General features: G+C 41.7%; 1 protein-coding gene across 1 annotated transcript in view; it reads left to right on the plus strand.

Moving 5' to 3' along the window:
* Positions 1 to 21,923, plus strand: part of LOC311135393 (arginyl-tRNA--protein transferase 1-like) — a 163,789-nt gene that overhangs the window by 22,145 nt on the left and 119,721 nt on the right. The window contains exons 4-5 of the mRNA XM_084169328.1: positions 122 to 225; positions 4,360 to 4,557. Coding sequence (XP_084025454.1) covers positions 122 to 225; positions 4,360 to 4,557 — 302 coding nt within the window. The remainder of the gene's footprint in view (positions 1 to 121; positions 226 to 4,359; positions 4,558 to 21,923) is intronic.

Genomic DNA, 21,923 nt, shown 5'->3' on the forward strand with positions numbered 1-21,923 from the left:
ATTAAAAAACACTCGGCCCTCCGTGGAATGAATTTAACATCCCTGCCTTACTCAGCTCTAATCAAAATCCACACCCTAGGTGTCCACTAACTCACTAATACACGGTTTGTTCTCTGTGAAGGTGTCATGCGTTGAACTTTCAGCCATCCAAAACCCACAAGAAGATCCTGAAGAAGATGAGCAAGTTTCTGTTCAAAGGGGAGATGCCAACGGAACAGGGCGATGGTAAGAGAAGATTTGCTTTTGCAAAGCTGTCTAATAAATGTCACATCATTTATGTTTGGTAGGCTTTTCTGTACTAGGGATGGGCATGAGTACACGAACCAAGTTCACCTCACTGCAGAGCCGCAGAACATGTGGAGAGCTACACATGTAGCTCCGCCCATGGACGTTAGCATTCATTCGCAGACCTGCCAACTTGCACACATTTTGTGTACCATGCACACAATTTTATGCTGGTACGGAAACTACCCTAAAATACGCAAAAAATAAGCTTCTAGTTGGCACATCGTGGTTTTTGACTCAACTGTCTGAAGCTGGAGCTGAGTCAGACGACTTGGATCTCCACTCCGGCCCCATTGTCGTATTTTCCTCCGTCGAGCTGGATGGCAGCTCTCCACTTCGTCCGTTGATACCACTGATGTGTGAGGAAAAAGGGTAGAAAAAATGTAGAACAAACTATTTGCCAAATACATTTTCCAAAATTGTATGTGTTAGTCAAGCACAACCACTATTTTGTAGTTTCCTCCTTAGCTAAGGCATCATTACAACAAAGGTAGTTAGCTACATCATTTAGTCAACTAAGCGAGAACAATACCGTCCTTCACAGAAAGTTATGCTAGACTGTTAAAGATTTAGTAGGCCTATGCTAATTATTCAGTTATTGATCCAGTGTTTTCCATTAGCGCCGGCTGTTGGCTAATCAGCCGGTTAGACTCATTTTCAGCTGGCAACTTTTCCCACTTCATATTAAACTAGGCTTCTTTTCATTTAAAAGTTTCAGTTCACTAGTTCGTTGAGCCCTCTCCCGCTAGAATGAACAATATGCATCTTCTAGCGAACTATTGATAGGATAGGCGCCTGTCAGTCACAAATGGAGCGATGACAGGGAAACGCTGTCTGTCCCGCCTCCTGGTACAATTTGTGTGTGCTGTGGTTGGTTGCTGTCAAATTTCTTTACACGGAGGAGGGAGAGAGCATGATGCTCATGGATTTGCACGTCCCATGTAATGTAAGTGGTAACGATAAGTCGAAATCCACAACTTAGCCTAATTATTGTTTTCGGGCACATTCATTTGTTTTCTTTTGCGTGTTTCACATGGCCATCCACGTGGAGTCGTCACGCATGGTAGGCTATTTACTGTGCATTGATTGACAACTGAACAGAAATTGTTGACTAGTTTATAAAAAGTGTCGGAACTGACTGAATAAAGTAGATCTCCTATATCCCTTTGCCATTCATAAATCATGCAACGTGGTTATGTGTCCATGGTATCGCATCGGGACAAGTAAACCAAAGGATTTCCTAGGTTTCCTTTCCTAGGATGTCGGGGCTTGCCAGACAGTGACGCTAAAGTGAGTGACTCTTGTCAGTCAGTGTAGCCTACCGAATCGCATCCGTGAGAGAGCCATTCATTTGGGAATTGGCTCCCTAATTTTGGTAGGCTTTTTGGCAAAGATGGTGAATTGTCACTGCAGGAACCATTCGTAGTGGAGAGCCTCATTCTGGTCCAAATATGACAAGTAGGGCCCTCACGGAATCCAGGCATTAAAATGGAATTCAACTATATATATATATAATATATTATATATATATATATATATATATATATATATATATATATATATATATTGTTATTATTATTGTTGTTTTTGACCTTAGTAGGGAATCAACTAAATGTACTGAAATTAATTTGCCCAAGTTTGTCATAAGACATGAACACAGAATGCATCAGTGATTTTTGTATTTCCTGCAACTTTCTGAAGAGGCAACGAGGATGTCTGTGTGTGCGACCACTTTGTGTAGCCGTTAGCGATGATGCTAATGAAAACAGTCTTATGGTAGATGGACAGGCTTTCCCAACACCTTCTCAATTAATTTTAATTGCAAAGTAGCCTATGCTTACCTGGCCGAATATCATGATTATTTTAATCAATCCAGTGGGTATTTGTTATGCGAACTCTACCATCACATATACGCTACAAAAACACCGCTAAACAACAGCCTCTTGTTAGGTGCTCACTTGAATTAAAGGGTAATTCACACCCACAAAATCTAAATATCTCAGATTTTCCCAGACCTCAAAAGTGGTCTCCTGATGTGGTTTAAGCATTGTTGTGGACATAGAACATCCAATGTTGTTTTACAATTTTTTTAAAAAGTGTGATTATTTATTTTTTACAACAATAACCTGGAAGAATCAACCCCCCCCCCCCCCCCCCCCCCAAAAAAAAAAAAACTAATTTATTTTTCAAGATCTGGGCTATTTACTTTTCTGTTTTCATAAAATACATAATTTGAAAAACAAACATTGTGGCAATTCATATCTTGCAGTACAATATTAGCAGGTGTGTGGTGTGCTCAGCCCCCAATATTGGTATTTAAATTGCATTCCAAGTGGCATTAAAGGTCTTAAATTCTTACATTCAAATTAATTCAACCTGCAGATACCTTGTATTTGACTGGCTACTCTGGAAAACACTGTAGCTGTATGTCAACAGCAAAAAAACTGTAGGCCTACCCAACTGTAGGCCTAAATCAGCACCACCTTGTCAGAAAATCATAGGGAGAGCCCTGATTGTACATTTAAACGTATTTCTAGTTACAGTGCCTTCAGAAAGTATTCATACCCCTTGACTTATTCCACATTTTGTTACAGCCTGAATTCTAAATGGATAAGAGAGATTCTTTTTCCTCACCCATCTACACACAATACCACATAATGACAAAGTTAAAACATGTTTTTAGAAATTCTAGCACATTTTTGAAAATTAAATATAAATATCTTAAGTATTCACACCCCTGAGTCAATACATATTAAAATAACCTTTGGCAGCCATTACACCTGTGAGTCTTTCTGGATAAGTCTCAAGAGCTTTGCACACCTGAATTGTAAAATATTTGCACATGATTCTTTTTTAAATTATTTATGCTCTGTCAAGTTAGTAGGTGATCATTGCTAGGCAGCCATTTTCAGGTCTTGCCATAGATTTTCAAGCCGATTTTAAGTCAAAACTGTAACTAGGCTACTCAGGAACATTCAATGTCGTATTGGTAAGCAACTCCAGTGTATATTTGGCCTTGTGTTTTAGGTTATTGTCCTGCTGAAAGGTGAATTTGTCTCCCAGTGTCTGTTGGAAAGCAGACTGAACCAGGTTTTCCTCTAGGATTTTGCTTGTGCTTAGCTCTATTCCGTTTATTTTTATCCCAAAAACAACTCCCCAGTCCTTGCTGATGACAAGCATACCCATAACATGATGCAGCCACCACCATGCTTGAAAATATGAAGTGATTCTCAGTGATGTGATGTGTTGGATTTGCCCCAAACATAACGCTTTATTTTCAGGACATAAAGTTAATTTCTTTGCCACATTCTTTTGCAGTTTTACTTTAGTGCCTTATTGCAAACAGGATGCATGATTTTGAATATTTGTATTCTGTACAGGCTTCCTCCTTTTCACTCTGTCATTTAGGTTAGTATTGTGGAGTAATTACAATGTTATAACTGTATTGATACACCATCCAAAGTGTAATTAATAACTTCACCCTGCTCAATGTCTGCTTAAAACATTTTTTTACCCGTCTACCAATAGGTGCCCTTCTTTGTGAGGCATTGGAAAACCTCCCTAGTCTTTGTGGTTGAATCTGTGTTTGAAATTCACTGCTCGGCTGAGGAACCTTACAATTATCTGTATGTGTGGGGTACAGAAATGAGGTAGTCATTAAAAACACCATGTTATTGCACACAGAGGAGTCCATGCAACTTATGTGACTTGTTAAACAGATTTTTACTCCTGACTTAGGCTTGCCATGACAAAGAGTTTGGATACTTAGACATGAGACGTTTCAGCTTTTCATTTTAAATTTGTAAATAAAATAAAAATTCTACTTTGACATTATGGGGTATTGTGTGTATGCAAGTGACACAAAAGCTCAATTTAATCCATATTAAATTCAGGCTGTAACACAACATTTGTAAAAAGTCAAGGGGTGTGAATACTTTCTGAAGGCACTGTAGCTACTGAAGAGCAGCCAATTACCAAGTACCCATAGCAGTCAATAGCAGTGGTCACCAACCTTTTCTGAGTCAAGATCACTTTCACAGTCAAACAAACTAATTGTGGCCTTTTGCTGTTCAGGAGAGCCCATGGACTCGCTGTGTGAGGAGGGAGGACCGCTGGGCCATGCTAAAGTCTGTCACTCTGAGGTGGAGAGTCCTGTGATCACAGCCATTCAGACTGAGAAAGGGGACACCCCACCAGCCAAGTTTGAAACGCCCAGAAAAGACCCAGTGTCTGTCCCAGATGAGAAAGGACCAGCAACAACCCCCAAACCAGGTGAGTCCAAATGCAGGAAGTTAGAGGGTGAGGTCACTGAGTGAGCTGTGTGGAGAACAGGTTCATGTTCAGTACACTGTAGCAAATTGTTTAAAAAAGTCCAGGTAATCCTTCCATTTCAGTCTATTTTCTTATTTTTGGTGACTAATGAACATGACCCAGTCTACTTTGCTTGGTTGAATAAGCTGGAATCCCAGGTCTGCTTGTCCAATGAAAGTGTATCTCACATCTTCACTCCTTAGGATCTACCTCTCATCTTCTAATTTGGATAGCCAGGACAGATGTTAGAACATAACATACCAGTAATTTTCATGAAAGCATATAGACGGGTTAGTTGTTTAGCAACAAAACCGACGCGTACACAACTATGGGGAAAACAGACAGGGTTGGCTTAGATTGTTAACAACATGTACGCTATATTTAGTCTCCAATGTTTATTGAAAACATTAACATTTGGACTATGAGCAAATGTTTTGCCATATGTGACTAGTTTCAGGAAACTAGGCGTATGTCGCGTGTCACTACTTCACAGGAGAGCCATTTGAACGTAAACTAAAAATAAATCAGATTATATATATATATATATATATATATATATATATACATATATATATATATATATATATATATATATATACATATATACACACAGTGGGGAGAACAAGTATTTGATACACTGCCGATTTTGCAGGTTTTCCTACTTACAAAGCATGTAGAGGTCTGTAATTTTTATCATAGGTACACTTCAACTGCGAGAGACGGATTCTAAAACAGAAATCCAGAAAGTCACATTGTATGATTTTTAAGTAATTCATTTGCATTTTATTACATGACATAAGTATTTGATCACCTACCAACCAGTAAGAATTCCAGCTCTCAGACCTGTTAGTTTTTCTTTAAGAAGCCCTCCTGTTCTCCACTCATTACCTGTATTAACTGCACCTGTTTGAACTCGTTACCTGTATAAAAGACACCTGTCCACATACTCAATCAAACAGACTCCAACCTCTCCACAATGGCCATTACCAGAGAGCTGTGTAAGGACATCAGGGATAAAATTGTAGACCTGCACAAGGCTGGGATGGGCTACAGGACAATAGGCAAGCAGCTTGGTGAGAAGGCAACAACTGTTGGCGCAATTATTAGAAAATGGAAGAAGTTCAAGATGACGGTCAATCACCCTCGGTCTGGGGCTCCATGCAAGATCTCACCTCGTGGGGCATCAATGATCATGAGGAAGGTGAGGGATCAGCCCAGAACTACACGGCAGGACCTGGTCATTGACCTGAAGAGAGCTGGGACCACAGTCTCAAAGAAAACCATTAGTAACACGCTACGCCGTCATGGATTAAAATTCTGCAGCGCACGCAAGGTCCCCCTGCTCAAGCCAGCGCATGTCCAGGCCCGTCTGAAGTTTGCCAATGACCATCTGGATGATCCAGAGGAGGAATGGGAGAAGGTCATGTGGTCTGATGAGACATAAATAGAGCTTTTTGGTCTAAACTCCACTCGCCGTGTTTGGAGGAAGAAGAAGGATGAGTAAAATCCCAAGAACACCATCCCAACCGTGAAGCATGGAGGTGGAAACATTATTCTTTGGGGATGCTTTTCTGCAAAGGGGACAGGACGACTGCACCGTATTGAGGGGAGGATGGATGGGGCCATGTATCGCGAGATCTTGGCCAACAACCTCCTTCCCTCAGTAAGAGTATTGAAGATGGGTCGTGGCTGGGTCTTCCAGCATGACAACGACCCGAAACACACAGCCAGGTCAACTAAGCAGTGGCTCCGTAAGAAGCATCTCAAGGTCCTGGAGTGGCCTAGCCAGTCTCCAGACCTGAACCCAATAGAAAATCTTTGGAGGGAGCTGAAAGTCCGTATTGCCCAGCGACAGCCCCGAAACCTGAAGGATCTGGAGAAGGTCTGTATGGAGGAGTGGGCCAAAATCCCTGCTGCAGTGTGTGAAAACCTGGTCAAGACCTACAGGAAACGTATGATCTCTGTAATTGCAAACACAGGTTTCTGTACCAAATATTAAGTTCTGCTTTTCTGATGTATCAAATACTTATGTCATGCAATAAAATGCAAATTAATTACTTAAAAATCATACAATGTGATTTTCTGGATTTTTGTTTTAGATTCTGTCTCTCACAGTTGAAGTGTACCTATGATAAAAAATTACAGACCTCTACATGCTTTGTAAGTAGGAAAACCTGCAAAATCGGCAGTGTATCAAATACTTGTTCTCCCCACTGTATATATATATAGCGTAGTAGAACTGCATAGAGTGAGGGAAAAAAGTATTTGATCCCCTGCTGATTTTATAAGTTTGCCCACTGACAAAGAAATTATCAGTCTATCATTTTAATGGTAGGTTTATTTGAACAGTGAGAGACAGAATAACAACAAAAAAATCTAAAAATCCAGATTTGCATTTTAATGAGGGAAATAAGTATTTGACCCCCTCTCAATCAGAAAGATTTCTGGCTCCCAGGTGTCTTTTATACAGGTAACGAGCTGAGATTAGGAGCACACTCTTAAAGGGAGTGCTCCTAATCTCAGTTTGTTACCTGTAGAAAAAACACCTGTCCACAGAAGCAATCAATCAATCACATTCCAAACTCTCCACCATGGCCAAGACCAAAGAGCTCTCCAAGGATGTCAGGGACAAGATTGTAGACCTACACAAGGATGGAATGGGCTACAAGACCATCGCCAAGCAGCTTGGTGAGAATGTGACAACAGTTGGTGCGATTATTCGCAAATGGAAGAAACACAAAATAACTGTTAATCTCCCTCAGCCTGGGGCTCCATGCAAGATCTCACCTTGTGGAGTTGCAATGATCATGAGATCGGTGAGGAATCAGCCCAGAACTACACGGGAGGATCTTGTCAATGATCTCAAGGCAGCTGGGACCATAGTCACCAAGAAAACAATTGGTAACACACTACGCCGTGAAGGACTGAAATCCTGCAGCCCCCGCAAGGTCCCCCTGCTCAAGAAAGCACATATACAGGCCCGTCTAAAGTTTGCCAATGAACATCTGAATGATTCAGAGGAGAACTGGGTAAAAGTGTTGTGGTCAGATGAGACCAAAATGGAGCTCTTTGGCATCAACTCAACTCGCCGTGTTTGGAGGAGGAGGAATGCTACCTATGACCCCAAGAACACCATCCCCACCGTCAAACATGGAGGTGGAAACATTATGCTTTGGGGGTGTTTTTCTGCTAAGGGGACAGGACAACTTCACCGCATCAAAGGGACAATGGACAGGGCCATGTACCGTCAAATCTTGGGTGAGAACCTCCTTCCCTCAGTCAGGGCATTGAAAATGGGTCGTGGATGGGTATTCTAGCATGACAATGACCCAAAACACACAGCCAAGGCAACAAAGGAGTGGCTCAAGAAGAAGCACATTATGGTCCTGGAGTAGCCTAGCCAGTCTCCAGACCTTAATCCCATAGAAAATCTGTGGAGGGAGCTGAAGGTTCGAGTTGCCAAACGTCAGCCTCGAAAACTTAATGACTTGGAGAAGATCTGCAAAGAGGAGTGGGACAAAATCCCTGCTGAGATGTGTGCAAACCTGGTGGCCAACTACAAGAAACGTCTGACCTCTGTGATTGCCAACAAGGGTTTTGCCACCAAGTACTAAGTCATGTATTGCAGAGGTCAAATACTTATTTCCCTCATTAAAATGCTAATCAATTTATAACATTTTTGACATGCGTTTTTTTTTTTTGTTATTCTGTCTCTTACTGTTCAAATAAACCTACCATTAAAATTATAGACTGATCATGTCTTTGTCAGTGGGCAAAGTACAAAATTAGCAGGGGATTAAATACTGTAAGTGTTGCTCTCCACTTTTTGGAGGACCGTGTTTTGAAATCAGTGGAATTAGAGTATGATAGCTAAGGAGATGGAAAAAACACCTGTCTCCGGATTACATCCTCAAACTAAGGGCAACCATGGCATCCGTGACAGAAGGAGAAGCGTCCATCCATGTATACGGGTAAGATAGTCTAGCTAGCTACATTTTCAGATATTACTAATTTTGTCATAGTCATTTTCATTTCAAGTTAGTGTACTGTTAGCTAGCTAGCTAATGTTAGCTGGCTGCCTCGCTAGCTAACGTTACGTTTATGATCTGTGTAGTAATATTATTCGTATCACAGAGCCATTTTGCTTTGCTAGTTATAGCCTAATGTTAGCTCTTTGAACCTGGTTGGTTAGCTACCTGCAGATTCATGCAGGGTAGTAACGTCATGAGTTGGGATTATGATTCATTGTTTAGCTAGCTACATGTCTTAAGACTTCACTATGCAAGTAACCATTTCAATAGAATGTTCATGATGTCACTGCTACAGCTGTTGATAGATGTAGCTGGCTATCTACTCCGATTTCAGAGCACTCTCACTAAAATTATTAGCGCTGACATGAAATCTGTCAAAACACCTCAAAACAAGACATGGTATCAAGAACAAGATGAAACGATCTGAAACGAGCCACTTACGATGCCCCACATGGCAGTTTGTTGTCATTCTTGCTAGTAATCTGTCCATCCAGAGTCACAACAACACGCTGACTTCTGCCCCATGGAAGCACGCACATCGTTTCTTGACGTTGTCAGCTAACCCAGCTAAAGAAGATTTCTCTAGAAAGAATGAATTCATGAATGAAGTTCACCAGCTGAACAGCAGGGAGCAGCAGTCACCCATGAATGGAGTCTGTGTCTGTGTTGTGTTGGAGGCCTATGAATAGAGCTTATGTTTTCTGATGTAATTTTCATGAATGAGGCTCAATGGCGCCTATCTATCACAGGCTCTCCGTTCAGTTCCTCTCAATTCAATTGCAGGATATCCTGAGACACTCCACATTGAGAAACGGTAATGAATGAATAATATTCAGAGTGAATGAATACAAACATAATAAACACTGATCAGGCAAGGGAAGCGCTAAGTATAACTACTGCTCATATTTCAGCTTTTGACCGCCCTCTCTCTCTGGGTACGTCCCAAATGGCACCCTATTCCCTATGTAGTGCACTAGTTTTAACCAGGGCTCATTGGGCCCATAGCTCTTGTCAAAAGTAGTGCACTATATAGGGAACAGGGTGCCATTTGGGACATAGCAACAGTCACACTCAGTACAAATAGGCCCACATCCTCGTTCATATAAGCCCTTGGATACACAGTGAACCAGTAAATCCTGGTAAAGTAGGGTACTGTAGGCCTGGCCTAAACACAGACATAAACACAGACGAGGCTGAGGGGTGCAGATCTGATCAAGTCAAATGTAATTTGTCACATGCTTCATAAACAACCGGTGTAGAACAACAGTGAAATGCTCACTCACGGGCCCTGTTCATGTCACCGCTTAGTGTAACGCATACATTAGAGATGAGGAAGACTGTTATGTCATGTTCCCCCTCCCCCTCTCAGAATAATCCTACACTGGAAGTCCAGCCAGAGAGGAAGTGGGGAGGATTTAGAATGGAGCTCCCCAAAGGAAAAGCCAGGGCTGCGTTTAAAATGGCACCCTTTTCCCTACTTAGTGCACTACTTTTGACCAGGGCCCATAAGGTCTAACCACATGTAACATATGGATTTGCATTAGTGTAATGTGTGTGTACAGGGGGGTGGAGGTAACATAAAGAGGTTGTTAAAGTGAAGGTAGCAAAAACATAACAACATGTAACATATGGATTTGCATTAGTATACGCATAAAAGTCCCAATGCGACGTTAAACCTCACATTTCTATTTTTTTTACAAAAAAACTATCAGAATTCCAAAGTCTGACGGAAAAAATTTTTGAGGGTCGACGTGTCATAAAGAGGACCTGGCCAGCAAGTCTATTCCATACAATGTAAACTCTGACAGAAATATCTTAAAATGTATAACTTCAAATTAAACCAAATCATGACTACTGGTTTCAATAAAAATGTCATCCAATTTACAAGCAAATACTTTGAATTTACTGTTACAAATCAGCTTGCAATGTTGCTAGCCACATAGCCTGCTAACGTTAGCCCTACCAGGCCTACTACGTTAGAACTGCATGAGTCAGGCAGTGGCTATCAGTGGGCCAGTTGACCAAAAATCTACTGACCTGAACATATACTGAACAAAAATATAAACGCAACATGTGAAGTGTTGGTCCCATGTTTCATGAGCTGAAATAAAAGATCCCAGAAATTGTCCATATGCACAAAAGCTTATTTATCTCATTTTGTGCACAAATTTGTTTACGTCCCTGTTAGTGAGCATTTTTCCTTTGCCAAGATAATCCATCCACCTGACATGTGTGGCATATCAAGAAGCTGATTTAAACAGCATGGTCATTACACAGGTGCACTTTGTGCTGGGGACAATAAAAGGCCACTCCGGCTTCTTCACCTGCGGGATCGTCTGAGACCAGCCACCCGGACAGCTGATGAAACTAAGGAGTATTTCTGTCTGTAATAAATGTATTCTGATTGACTGGGCCTGGCTTCCCAGTGGTTGGGCCTGCTCCCAAGTGGGTACCCATGGCTGTGCCCCTGCCCAGTCATGTGAAATCCATAGATTAAGGCTTAATGAATTTAGTTCAGTTGACTGATTTGACTTCTATGAACTGTAACTCAGTTAAATCGTTGAAATTGTTGCATGTTGCGTTCATATTCTTCTAAGGTACATTTCTATTGGCCCAGACATTAGGTCGTTTTAAATGCATTGGGGTCATGCAGGGTCTATAGGTTGGCATGCTTTCAGCTAGTAATAGGTTACATTGGTTATTATGGTATTAAAAAGCTGTGTAATATAATTTTAGCAATGTTTGATATTAATATAGTCTTAAGAATTGCGTTGTCTCAATTCCATTTTTTAAAACATTTGAGACAGCTGCTTTTCAAAAGAGAAATGGATCTGGATACAGTAGGCCAGTGTTTTCCAACCCTGGTCCTCGAGTACCCCCAACAGTACACATTTATTGTAACCCTTGACAAGCACACCTGATTCAACTTGTCAACTAATCATCAAGCCCTCAATGAGTTGAATGAGGTGTGTTTGTCCAGGGCTACTGTTGGGTGTACTCGATGAGCAGGGTTGGGAAACACTGCATAGGCTATAGCCAAGAGGCATGCTAGATGTCTTTTTGTAGATGTATTTTTGCAAACTATCAACAGTAGCCAGCCTATTGCTAGTATGTTCGCTATTTAAGTTTTACTTTTGTAAATCACTTTGCCTGAAATAAAAAAGCTCAGTGAGCGCTTCTTTTTGCTGTCCAGTCTGCACAGCTTGCGTGTGCATCAACCTGTTATGTACTTGGCAAATTAGTATTTGTGACATGCGGGGGGAGCATGGTGGTGCTTTAACGAGCAATCATATTACTCAAATATAAATAGCATGACTTTGGAAATGAGTGACAATGGGAAAAATGAATGGGAAAGAAGTTTCCTTGCCTGTCTTTGTGTTATAAATTTTTTTAAATAATGGATAACTCAAAAGTTTCTAGGGTCATTTTAAGATCTGTTCAACCATTTTCGGACTGTGAGGTACTACCCAAACCAGACGCATCTGGTTTGTAGTGTCCAAGTTAAGTCATGTGGTCTTCTAGTGGACGAACTGAGAATCCGACATGAGATCTGAAAAGGTTACGACTTCAACTTTCACCATTATGTACAGTGGGGGGAAAAAAGTATTTAGTCAGCCACCAATTGTGAAAGTTCTCCCACTTAAAAAGATGAGAGAGGCCTGTAATTTTCATCATAGGTACACGTCAACTATGACAGACAAAATGAGAAAAAAAACCCAGAAAATCAGATTGTAGGATTTTTAATGAATTTATTTGCAAATGATGGTGGAAAATAAGTATTTGGTCACCTACAAACAAGCAAGATATCTGGCTCTCACAGACCTGTAACTTCTTCTTTAAGAGGCTCCTCTGTCCTCCACTCGTTACCTGTATTAATGGCACCTGTTTGAACTTGTTATCAGTATAAAAGACACCTGTCCACAACCTCAAACAGTCACACTCCAAACTCCACTATGGCCAAGACCAAAGAGCTGTCAAAGGACACCAGAAACAAAATTGTAGACCTGCACCAGGCTGGGAAGACTGAATCTGCAATAGGTAAGCAGCTTGGTTTGAAGAAATCAACTGTGGGAGCAATTATTAGGAAATGGAAGACATACAAGACCACTGATAATCTCCCTCGATCTGGAGCTCCACGCAAGATCTCACCCCGTGGGGTCAAAATGATCACAAGAACGGTGAGCAAAAATCCCAGAACCACACGGGGGGACCTAGTGAATGACCTACAGAGAGCTGGGACCAAAGTAACAAAGCCTACCATCAGTAACACACTACGCCGCCAGGGACTCAAATCCTGCAGTGCCAGACGTGTCCCACTGCTTAAGCCAGTACATGTCCAGGCCCATCTGAAGTTTGCTAGAGTGCATTTGGATGATCCAGAAGAGGACTGGGAGAATGTCATATGGTCAGATGAAACCAAAATATAACTTTTTGGTGAAAACTCAACTCGTTGTGTTTGGAGGACAAAGAATGCTGAGTTGCATCCAAAGAACACCATACCTACTGTCAAGCATGGGGGTGGAAACATCATGCTTTGGGGCTATTTTTCTGCAAAGGGACCAGGACGACTGATCCGTGTAAAGGAAATAATGAATGGGGCCATGTATTGTGGGATTTTGAGTGAAAACCTCCTTCCATCAGCAAGGGCATTGAAGATGAAACGTGGCTGGGTCTTTCAGCATGACAATGATCCCAAACACACTGCCCGGGCAACGAAGGAGTGGCTTCGTAAGAAGCATTTCAAGGTCCTGGAGTGGCCTATCCAGTCTCCAGATCTCAACCCCATAGAAAATCTTTTGAGGGAGTTGAAAGTCCGTGTTGCCCAGCGACAGCCCCAAAACATCACTGCTCTAGAAGAGATCTGCATGGAGGAATGGGCCAAAATACCAGCAACAGTGTGTGAAAACCTTGTGAAGACTTACAGAAAACGTTTGACCTGTGTCATTGCCAACAAAGGGTATATAACAAAGTATTGAGAAACTTTTGTTATTGACCAAATACTTATTTTCCACCATAATTTGCAAATAAATTCATTAAAAATCCTACAATGTGATTTTCTGGATTTTCTTTTCTCATTTTGTCTGTCATAGTTGACGTGTACCTATGATGAAAATTACAGGCCTCTCATCTTTTTAAGTGGGAGAACTTGCATGCACAATTGGTGGCTGACTAAATACTTTTTTCCCCACTGTATATAATTCCTGTAAGACAAGCTCTGCACTTTTATAATGGCTGTGTTCCTATGGGAATGTGCGCATTTTTAGAGTGCCACTATTAGGTAAAATATTACTTTTTTTATTTTTATTATTATTATTTTGGAATGGTAATTGGTGACATTATTTTCTCTCAAACCTTTCAAACCTCTTAGGGTGTTTTCACACTTGGTTCCTTTCAGACAGTTTTTTTTAACTCGGTGAGGTTCGCTGAATTTTTCATCCAGTGTCAACACTCCAAAGGAACTCAGACCCTTCAAAATAATCCCCGAAGCAAGGCCTCCCGAAAGGCGCAGCGGTCTAAAGGCACTGCATCGCAGTGCTTGAGGCGTCACTACAGACCCGGGTTCAATCCCAGGCTGTGTCGCGACCGGGAGACCCATGAGGCGGCACACAATTGGCCCAGCGCTGCCCGGTTAGGGGAGGGTTTGGCCGGCCGGGATTTCCTTGTCCCATCGCGCTCTAGCAACCACCTTGGCGGGCTAGGCACATGCACGCTGACACGGTCGCCAGTTGTACTGTGTTTCCTCCGACACATTGGTGCGGCTGACTTCCGGGTTAAGCGAGCAGTGTGACAAGAAGCAGTGCGGCTTGGAAGGGTCGTGTTTCGGAGGACGCATGGCTCTTGACCTTTGCCTCTCCCGAGTCCGTACGGGAGTTGCAGCAATGAGACGAGACTGTAACTACCAATTTGGATATCACGAAAAAGGGGTAATAAAAGAAACCAAAAAAAGAAACCCCGACACGAACCGAACTGAGACGTTCTCGAGAGGTGGTCTGAGTTCGGTTCGCTAGAATTCCTCAGTCCGGTTCCCTTTTTTTTTTAGGGCAATGTGATCACAAAGCTCCCCAGGTTCGCTTGTCATTATTCCCGCACCACACACTAGACTACTGCAACACTGTTTCTTTCCCCTGCCATAAACCCTTTCACATTGTTGCCACAAAAGAGAAGAGCAATTGTCCAAAATATGTTTTTGTTCAGATGATTTGTTTGCAATGTGTGATCTATAGGCGAAGAGAGCTTCATATGCTGCTTATTCGATTGTGGGGTTTGAATAGTGTGATTAGACGCCAACATATTTGGTGAGAATCACAACATAGGGTACAAAATCAATTCTAGCTCTTAAACCACCTAAAGTCGATGTCCGCACCCCCGCGGAAAACGAATTAGCATAATCCGAACGGTTTGCCTACAAACTATTGTATGACCCCTCCATGGAAAGATGAGACTCTCTCACGAACACGATGGTGTTCTCCGTTTTGCCTTACGACCCCCACACGCGTCTGGGGACTCGTCTGAAGTCAGTACAGCCGATATGCCAACTTCTGTCTGTAGTGTCCGAACAGTTTTGGCTACACACTAATATGACCCATCTGTGGAAAGGTGAGTATCTCACAAACACATACATGTTTTGCTCTGAAGGGCCCCCGGTACCAGTTGAAAAAATTAGTGGAAGTATACTGTATATGGAGATGGTTTAGTGCCAAAAATAAGGGTTAAATACATGTAAAATAAATAAATAAAATAATTCCTGCTCTTTCTTATATCGCTCAGATATAGGACAGACACTTCAGAACAAACTTCCTTTTGATTTTGTTTTGGGGACTAACTGTTGTTCCATTAACTTAATCTGTTATTCAATGCGTTTGAATGGGCTAATAGCAGTAAGGCCCAATATTATTATTTTCATAAAATATTATTATTTATTTTTTGATTCTTCAAGGGGTCTTAAAATTCAAAAGCAAATGGCTAAATGATCCTTGGTATGATCTTCTTAAAACAATTCCATACTGCCCCGGCTTAGACAGGGCTTAGACTCTTATGGGTTAAAGGGGCAGTAGCCTACATTGGGTGTACAATTTTCAATTACAGCATTATTTAATCTGCAGTTATTGTTCTGGTATTTATTCTGTTACCAATAATATTTACATGTTAATAGTATCTTCTGATTACAATTATTGTGTCATCTTAACTAAATGCAATCTATTAGCTTCCAAAGTGTAAGTACATTTACATTTCTTTTTTTTTCATTTAGCAGACACTCTTATCCAGAGCAACTTACAGTAGTGAGTGCATACATTTTCATACTGTAGGTGTGTGTATATATAGCTGTCCGATAACATGTTCTGATGGAATGGGTTGTCCTGCATTTAGTAAAAACCCAGAGGGCATTGAGTGAATGTTGGAGAAAGATCTTGGTTCCTTTCTAAACATAGCAATGTGAATGCACAGAGGACTCAGACCTCAAAGGTGAAGTGAACTGCCAAAATAATTGAGTCCTCATTCAAAGGCAAGGGTAGTGTGAATACAGATATTTTTATTTATTTTTTTACCTCAGAGTTCACTTTAAAGAGGATTGAGATCGGTTCTTTTAGAGAGGACTATATATGAAAACACCCTTATTCGCCAACATGGGGACAATTTGGGAACCAAAACCTTTCTAACAGTACTAAGCATGTGTTTGTAGGACTTATCATTTAGAAATCGAAATGTATCTACTGAAGGTACAATTTGTGTCGCTTAGAAAATGCCACCAGGGGGCGTCAGAGTACACACAGGTTAGTGTCGGACCCTGGTGGGTGGGTGGGAGTGGTTCGAGGGAGAGAGAAAATCACTCTGTCTGTATATGTGACTAGTTTCAGGAAACTAGGCGTATGTCGCATGTCACTACGTCACAGGAGAGCCATTTGGACGAAAACTTTTTTAAAAAATCAAAATGCGTTTTTTGGCAGAATTGCCAAAACGTGAACTTTCATGTTCCTTAATAACAAACTTGTATGCCATCTGTAAATACGAATACAAATTTTAAATTGTGAGTTGGTTTAGCCACGGAAAAGCAACCTTCCCGCTAGCCATGATTGGCTGAGATAATGAGTGGGCTGGACATCCCGAGAGATGAGTTCGGATTGGTCTGCCATGTAGCAACCTTCTGTCTATTTGAGCTGGTCAGTATGTGTAGGTAATCCTGTCTAACGCCGCTTTTTTATAAATATATCGCGTAGTGTTGCTCTCCACTTTCTGGAGGACCGAGTTTTGAAATCAGTGGAATTAGAGTATGATAGCTAAGGAGATGGAAAAAACACCTGTCTCCGGATTACATCCTCAAACTAAGGGCAACCATGGCATCCGTGACAGAAGGAGAAGCGTCCATCCATGTATACGGGTAAGATAGTCTAGCTAGCTACATTTTCAGATATTACAGGTTTCTAATTTTGTCATAGTCATTTTCATTTCAACTTAGTGTACTGTTAGCTAGCTACATGTCTTAACAAAAGACTCCCACTATGCAAGTAACCATTTCAATAGAATGTTAATGATGTTACTACGACAACTGTCGATAGACGTAGCTGGTAAATTCGCTCTGGCTATCTACTCCGATTTCAGAGCACTCTCGTCTGAGTGTGCCAGAACGCAGAATAACTGACACATTTACGAACGCTCAACACCCGTTGAATATGGCCGGTGTTACTAAATGTTGGCAAAAAAGTGTAAATTATTGCCAGCAGCACAGTTGCAGTGACCAACGCTGTTGATAACATAAAAACAGCCTAACCAGCTCTTCTATGGCGAGTAAAATGGTCAGAGTGAGCTGTTCTCTCATTTGTGTCTGGAAGTAGCTAGCAAGCAAGCCAACTTTAGCCAGTTAGCTTGGGTGCTTGACCCTTGCTGTTAGGATAGAACTCTCGGCTCAACCCTTAAAGAGATGGGTGGGGCTAAAGCTTAAGTGGGTGTGAACGATGCTGAATGGGTGTAGACCATGGTTGCCCAACCCTTTTCCTGGAGAGCTACCCTCCTGTAGGTTTTCGCTCCAATCCCAGGTGTTACTAACCTGATTAATCTTATCAACCTGCTAATTATTAGAATCAGGTGTGCTAGATTAGGGTTGGAGCAAAAACCTACAGGACGGTAGCTCTCCAGGAACAGGGTTGGGCAGTCCTGGTGTAGACAAAGAAGAGCTCTCCAGTAGGTGTACCAAATCATTCAAAGGCCATTTTCTCAAAAGTGAGGTTACAAGTTTATCAACTTTCAAAGCAGAATAACTTTCACATTTTTCCTCAGCTGTAGTGTATGATACACAATTTTCTAGTCTCTACTTTTAGCCAATGTAAAAAACACAATTTCAAATGTTGCTACATAAGACTGAATCGAGCCGGTCGGTCACATATGTCAGGGTGTTTCTGTGTTTATATGACTTTATGCTACTTAAGAAAAAGTGTGTGTGGCTGGGGAGGCAGGAGAGGGAGAGGACTATAGATTTTATGAAGTGTTAACTGCTGTAGTGGGAGTATCTGTCTTCCACAGGAACAGCTCTGTCAGTTTTTCTCTACCACGGCTGCCCGCTCTGTCCTCGAGTAACTCTTTGTGTGTAAGAGAGAATACCTATCTGCATGCATTTGTGTGTGTGTGACTGCCAGAGAGAGGGGGTGAATGGTCTAGAGATGTGTATCTGTATGTGAAAGAGGGAAAGTATGAATGATAGAGTAGTAGGCTTTGTGTGTGTGCGTGTGACTTTTAGAGGAGGTGTATGATCTACAGAGGTGTGTGTGTGCATGAGAGAGAATGTGTAAATGATGGAGTGCGTGGTTGAATGTTTCCATCATGGTGTGGGCAGGACCGGCTGATCATGGACGAGTCTCCATGTGTTTGTGGATCAGTCAAACAGTGTTCAATCTGAACAGAGACCAGACCGTGGGCCTGGACTGCTCTGTGACCGCTTTATCTTGCCCTGACCATGTTTAGTTTATACTCATTTGGAGGGGAACCATTTGATCGCGCTGTCACTCCTCTCTGTTTATATCTCCTCCTCAGAAACGTTCACTCTCTTCAAAGTCACCTTTAAAGACTAACAGGAAACTGAAAGAATGTGAGGATATACAGGGGAAGGAGGTAGTACTCTCTCCTCAGTCCTCTGACAGTCATCAACTAGACACTTCGTATCCTCTGTGTTTCTGTCTCTGTCTCTCTCTGTCTCTCTCTCTATAATCTAGAAGACTCATTCGAATTGGGAATATCAATGCTTCTTTGGTGCATTCATTGTTAATAATCTGCTATCAATCTCTCTTTTAATGATGCATAATTGAATCCGATTGGCTCATCCATAATCAACATAGTGTCTAGACAGTAGACCCAAGTTACTATCACTCAACCCACCCATTAGCATTATCACCCAGAAAACTGAAAATCAACATTGACTGAGGGATTTACCGATATAGTATCTTAGGGCCTGATTCAAAGTTAAGGGTAAGCTACTCCGACCTTTCGCTTAATCATTCAATGATGTCGATATACAGTAGCTTGTGAAAGTATTCACCCCCCTTGGCATTTTTCCTATTTTGTTGCCTTACAACCTGGAATTAAAATAGATTTTTGGGGGGGTTTGTATCTTTTGATTTACACAACATGCCTATCACTTTGAAGATGCAAAATATTTTTTCTTGTGAAACAAACAAGAAATAAGACAAAAAAACAGAACTTGAGCGTGCATAACTATTCACCCCCCCAAAGTCAATACTTTCCTTTTGCAGCAACTACAGCTTCAAGTCTCTTGGGGTATGTCTCTATAAGCTTGGCACATCTAGCCACTGGGATTTTTGCCCTTTCTTCAAGGCAAAATTGCTTCAGCTCCTTCAAGTGTGATGGGTTGCGCTGGTGTACAGCAATCTTTAAGTCATACCACAGATTCTCAATTGGATTGAGGTCTGGGCTTTGACTAGGCCATTCCAATACATTTAAATGTTTCCCCGTAAACCACTCAAGTGTTGCTTTAGCAGTATGCTTAGGGTCATTGTCCTGCTGGAAGGTGAACCTCCGTCCCAGTCTCAAATCTCTGGAAGACTGAAACAGGTTTCCCTCAAGAATTTCCCTGTATTTAGCGCCATCCATCATTCCTTCAATTCTGACTAGTTTCCCCAGTCCCTGCCGATGAAAAACATTCCCACAGCATGATGCTGCCACCACCATGCTTCACTGTGGGGATGGTGTTCTCGGGGTGATGAGAGATGTTGGGTTTGCGCCAGACATAGCATTTTCCTTGATGGCCAAAAAGCTCAATTTTAGTCTCATCTGACCAGAGTAACTTCTTCCATATGTTTGGGGAGTCTCCCACATGCCTTTTGGTGAAAACCAAACGTGTTTGCTAATTCTTTTCTTTAAGCAATGGCTTTTTTTCTGGCCACTCTTCAGTAAGGTCCTGCTCTGTGGAGTGTACGGCTTAAAGTGGTCCTATGGACAGATACTCCAATCTCCGCTGTGGAGCTTTGCAGGGCTCCATGGATTTAATGGTGCTCCGTGGGATGTTCAAAGTTTCTGATATTTTTTTATAACCCAACCCTGATCTGTACTTCTCCACAACTTTGTCCCTGACCTGTTTGGAGAGCTCCTTGGTCTTCATGGTGCCGCTTGCTTGGTGGTGCCCCTTACTTAGTGGTGTTGCAGACTCTGGGGCCTTTCAGAACAGGTGTGTATATATACTGAGATCATGTGACAGATCATGTGACACTTAGATTGCACACAGGTGGACTTTATTTAACTAATTATGTGACTTCTGAAGGTAATTGGTTGCACCCGATCTTATTTAGGGGCTTCATAACAAAGGGGGTGAATAAATATGCACGCACCACTTTTCTGTTATTTATTGTTTAGAATAGTCACACATTTTGACTATTTTGTGTATGTCCATTACATGAAATCCAAATAAAAATCAATATAAAGACAGGTTGTAATGCAACAAAATAGGAAAAACGCCAAGGGGGATGAATACTTTTGCAAGGCACTGTACTCTAAAATTCATACTTTCCCTCTATCGCATACAGATACACATCTATTGTGTATTGGAGGTAAGCATGCAGATCTCAAGTCAAAATACTCCCGATATAGACACTGACAGGAGTATACTGTATGTGGAGACATTAGTTAGTGTAGGTCTATGCTAAAGACTGAGGATTGTTTCCCCCAGTGTCATATTCATTAGTGCACACTGTAGCAAAACATTTTGCAATTGAAAAGAGATAAAAAGCAAGAGGGAGTGCTTTCGGTGGTGGCTGGCAGCGGGACAGGCAGGAAATGGCCCTTGTTTCCTTATTGCTCCAAGCAGGACGTGGGCATGTAAACTGTTGACATGGGATGCCCAGAACACTGGAGGGGCTGGCAGGAGGGGAGGGAGAGGGATGGAGTTACTGGAGCTGCGTTGTGGAATGTGTGTGCGTTCGTGCGTCAACAGAGTAGTCCGTCTTTTTGTTTATGTCCCGTCAATTAACTGTTGATGCTACAGACTGCAAATGTAGGAAAATACTATGCATGCATACAAGGAACAGACATTTTTCATTAAGAGCTGAAACCTGCAACAATAGAAAGCCCATCGTCTCACAGACAAAAAGCTATATTATTGAACATTTGACTCCTGTAATGTAGCAGTCAATGTAATATGCAATTTTCTCAAACAGCGCACCTGATGCAAGCGGTTACATATGACAAAGATGAAAATCTCTGTTAGAAACTTAAAGGGGGAATCTAAAGATACAACAACTAGGATGGGTTGCTAATATGACTAGGATTGTGCCTTTGGCTTCAGAACAACAAAAGAAAGTTGATATGAAAGCCAATAGAACAGGATAAAAGAATTGCCTCAGCGTTTATATGGTGGGATTTGGGCTAGGATGCTTTGAAGCAAGGTAAGACATGCCTCATAATATTTCAAACAATGAAGTATGTTTTCACAATGCATACTGCCTCCAGCTCATATTGCAAAGTGGTGGGTGATGCGCTGATAAGCCTGCCTACCTTGCCAATGCACTCCAATGGCAACTAGAGCCACGCTTCAATTGCAAATTGAGAAATAAAAATAGAAGCGTTGTCAGCCAACCCATCTATAGAAAACTGGGATGCTCTTCTTTTTAATCAGGGCCATCAACACCCTGTTTTTAACACACGATTGACTGGGCTTAAAAAGCACATTCCAGTAGCTTCCAGTTGTTTGAGGAGCTGCAGCGCTTGCTGTCCGACAGGTGATATTTCCACTCAAACTAGGCTTTGTATGCTGTGCGCATGTGATGAATAAGATGCATGACTACTAGGAAAATACAC

This window comes from Coregonus lavaretus, assembly GCF_964263955.1.
Source record: "Coregonus lavaretus genome assembly, chromosome: 1".
NCBI classification, from domain to species: domain Eukaryota; kingdom Metazoa; phylum Chordata; class Actinopteri; order Salmoniformes; family Salmonidae; genus Coregonus; species Coregonus lavaretus.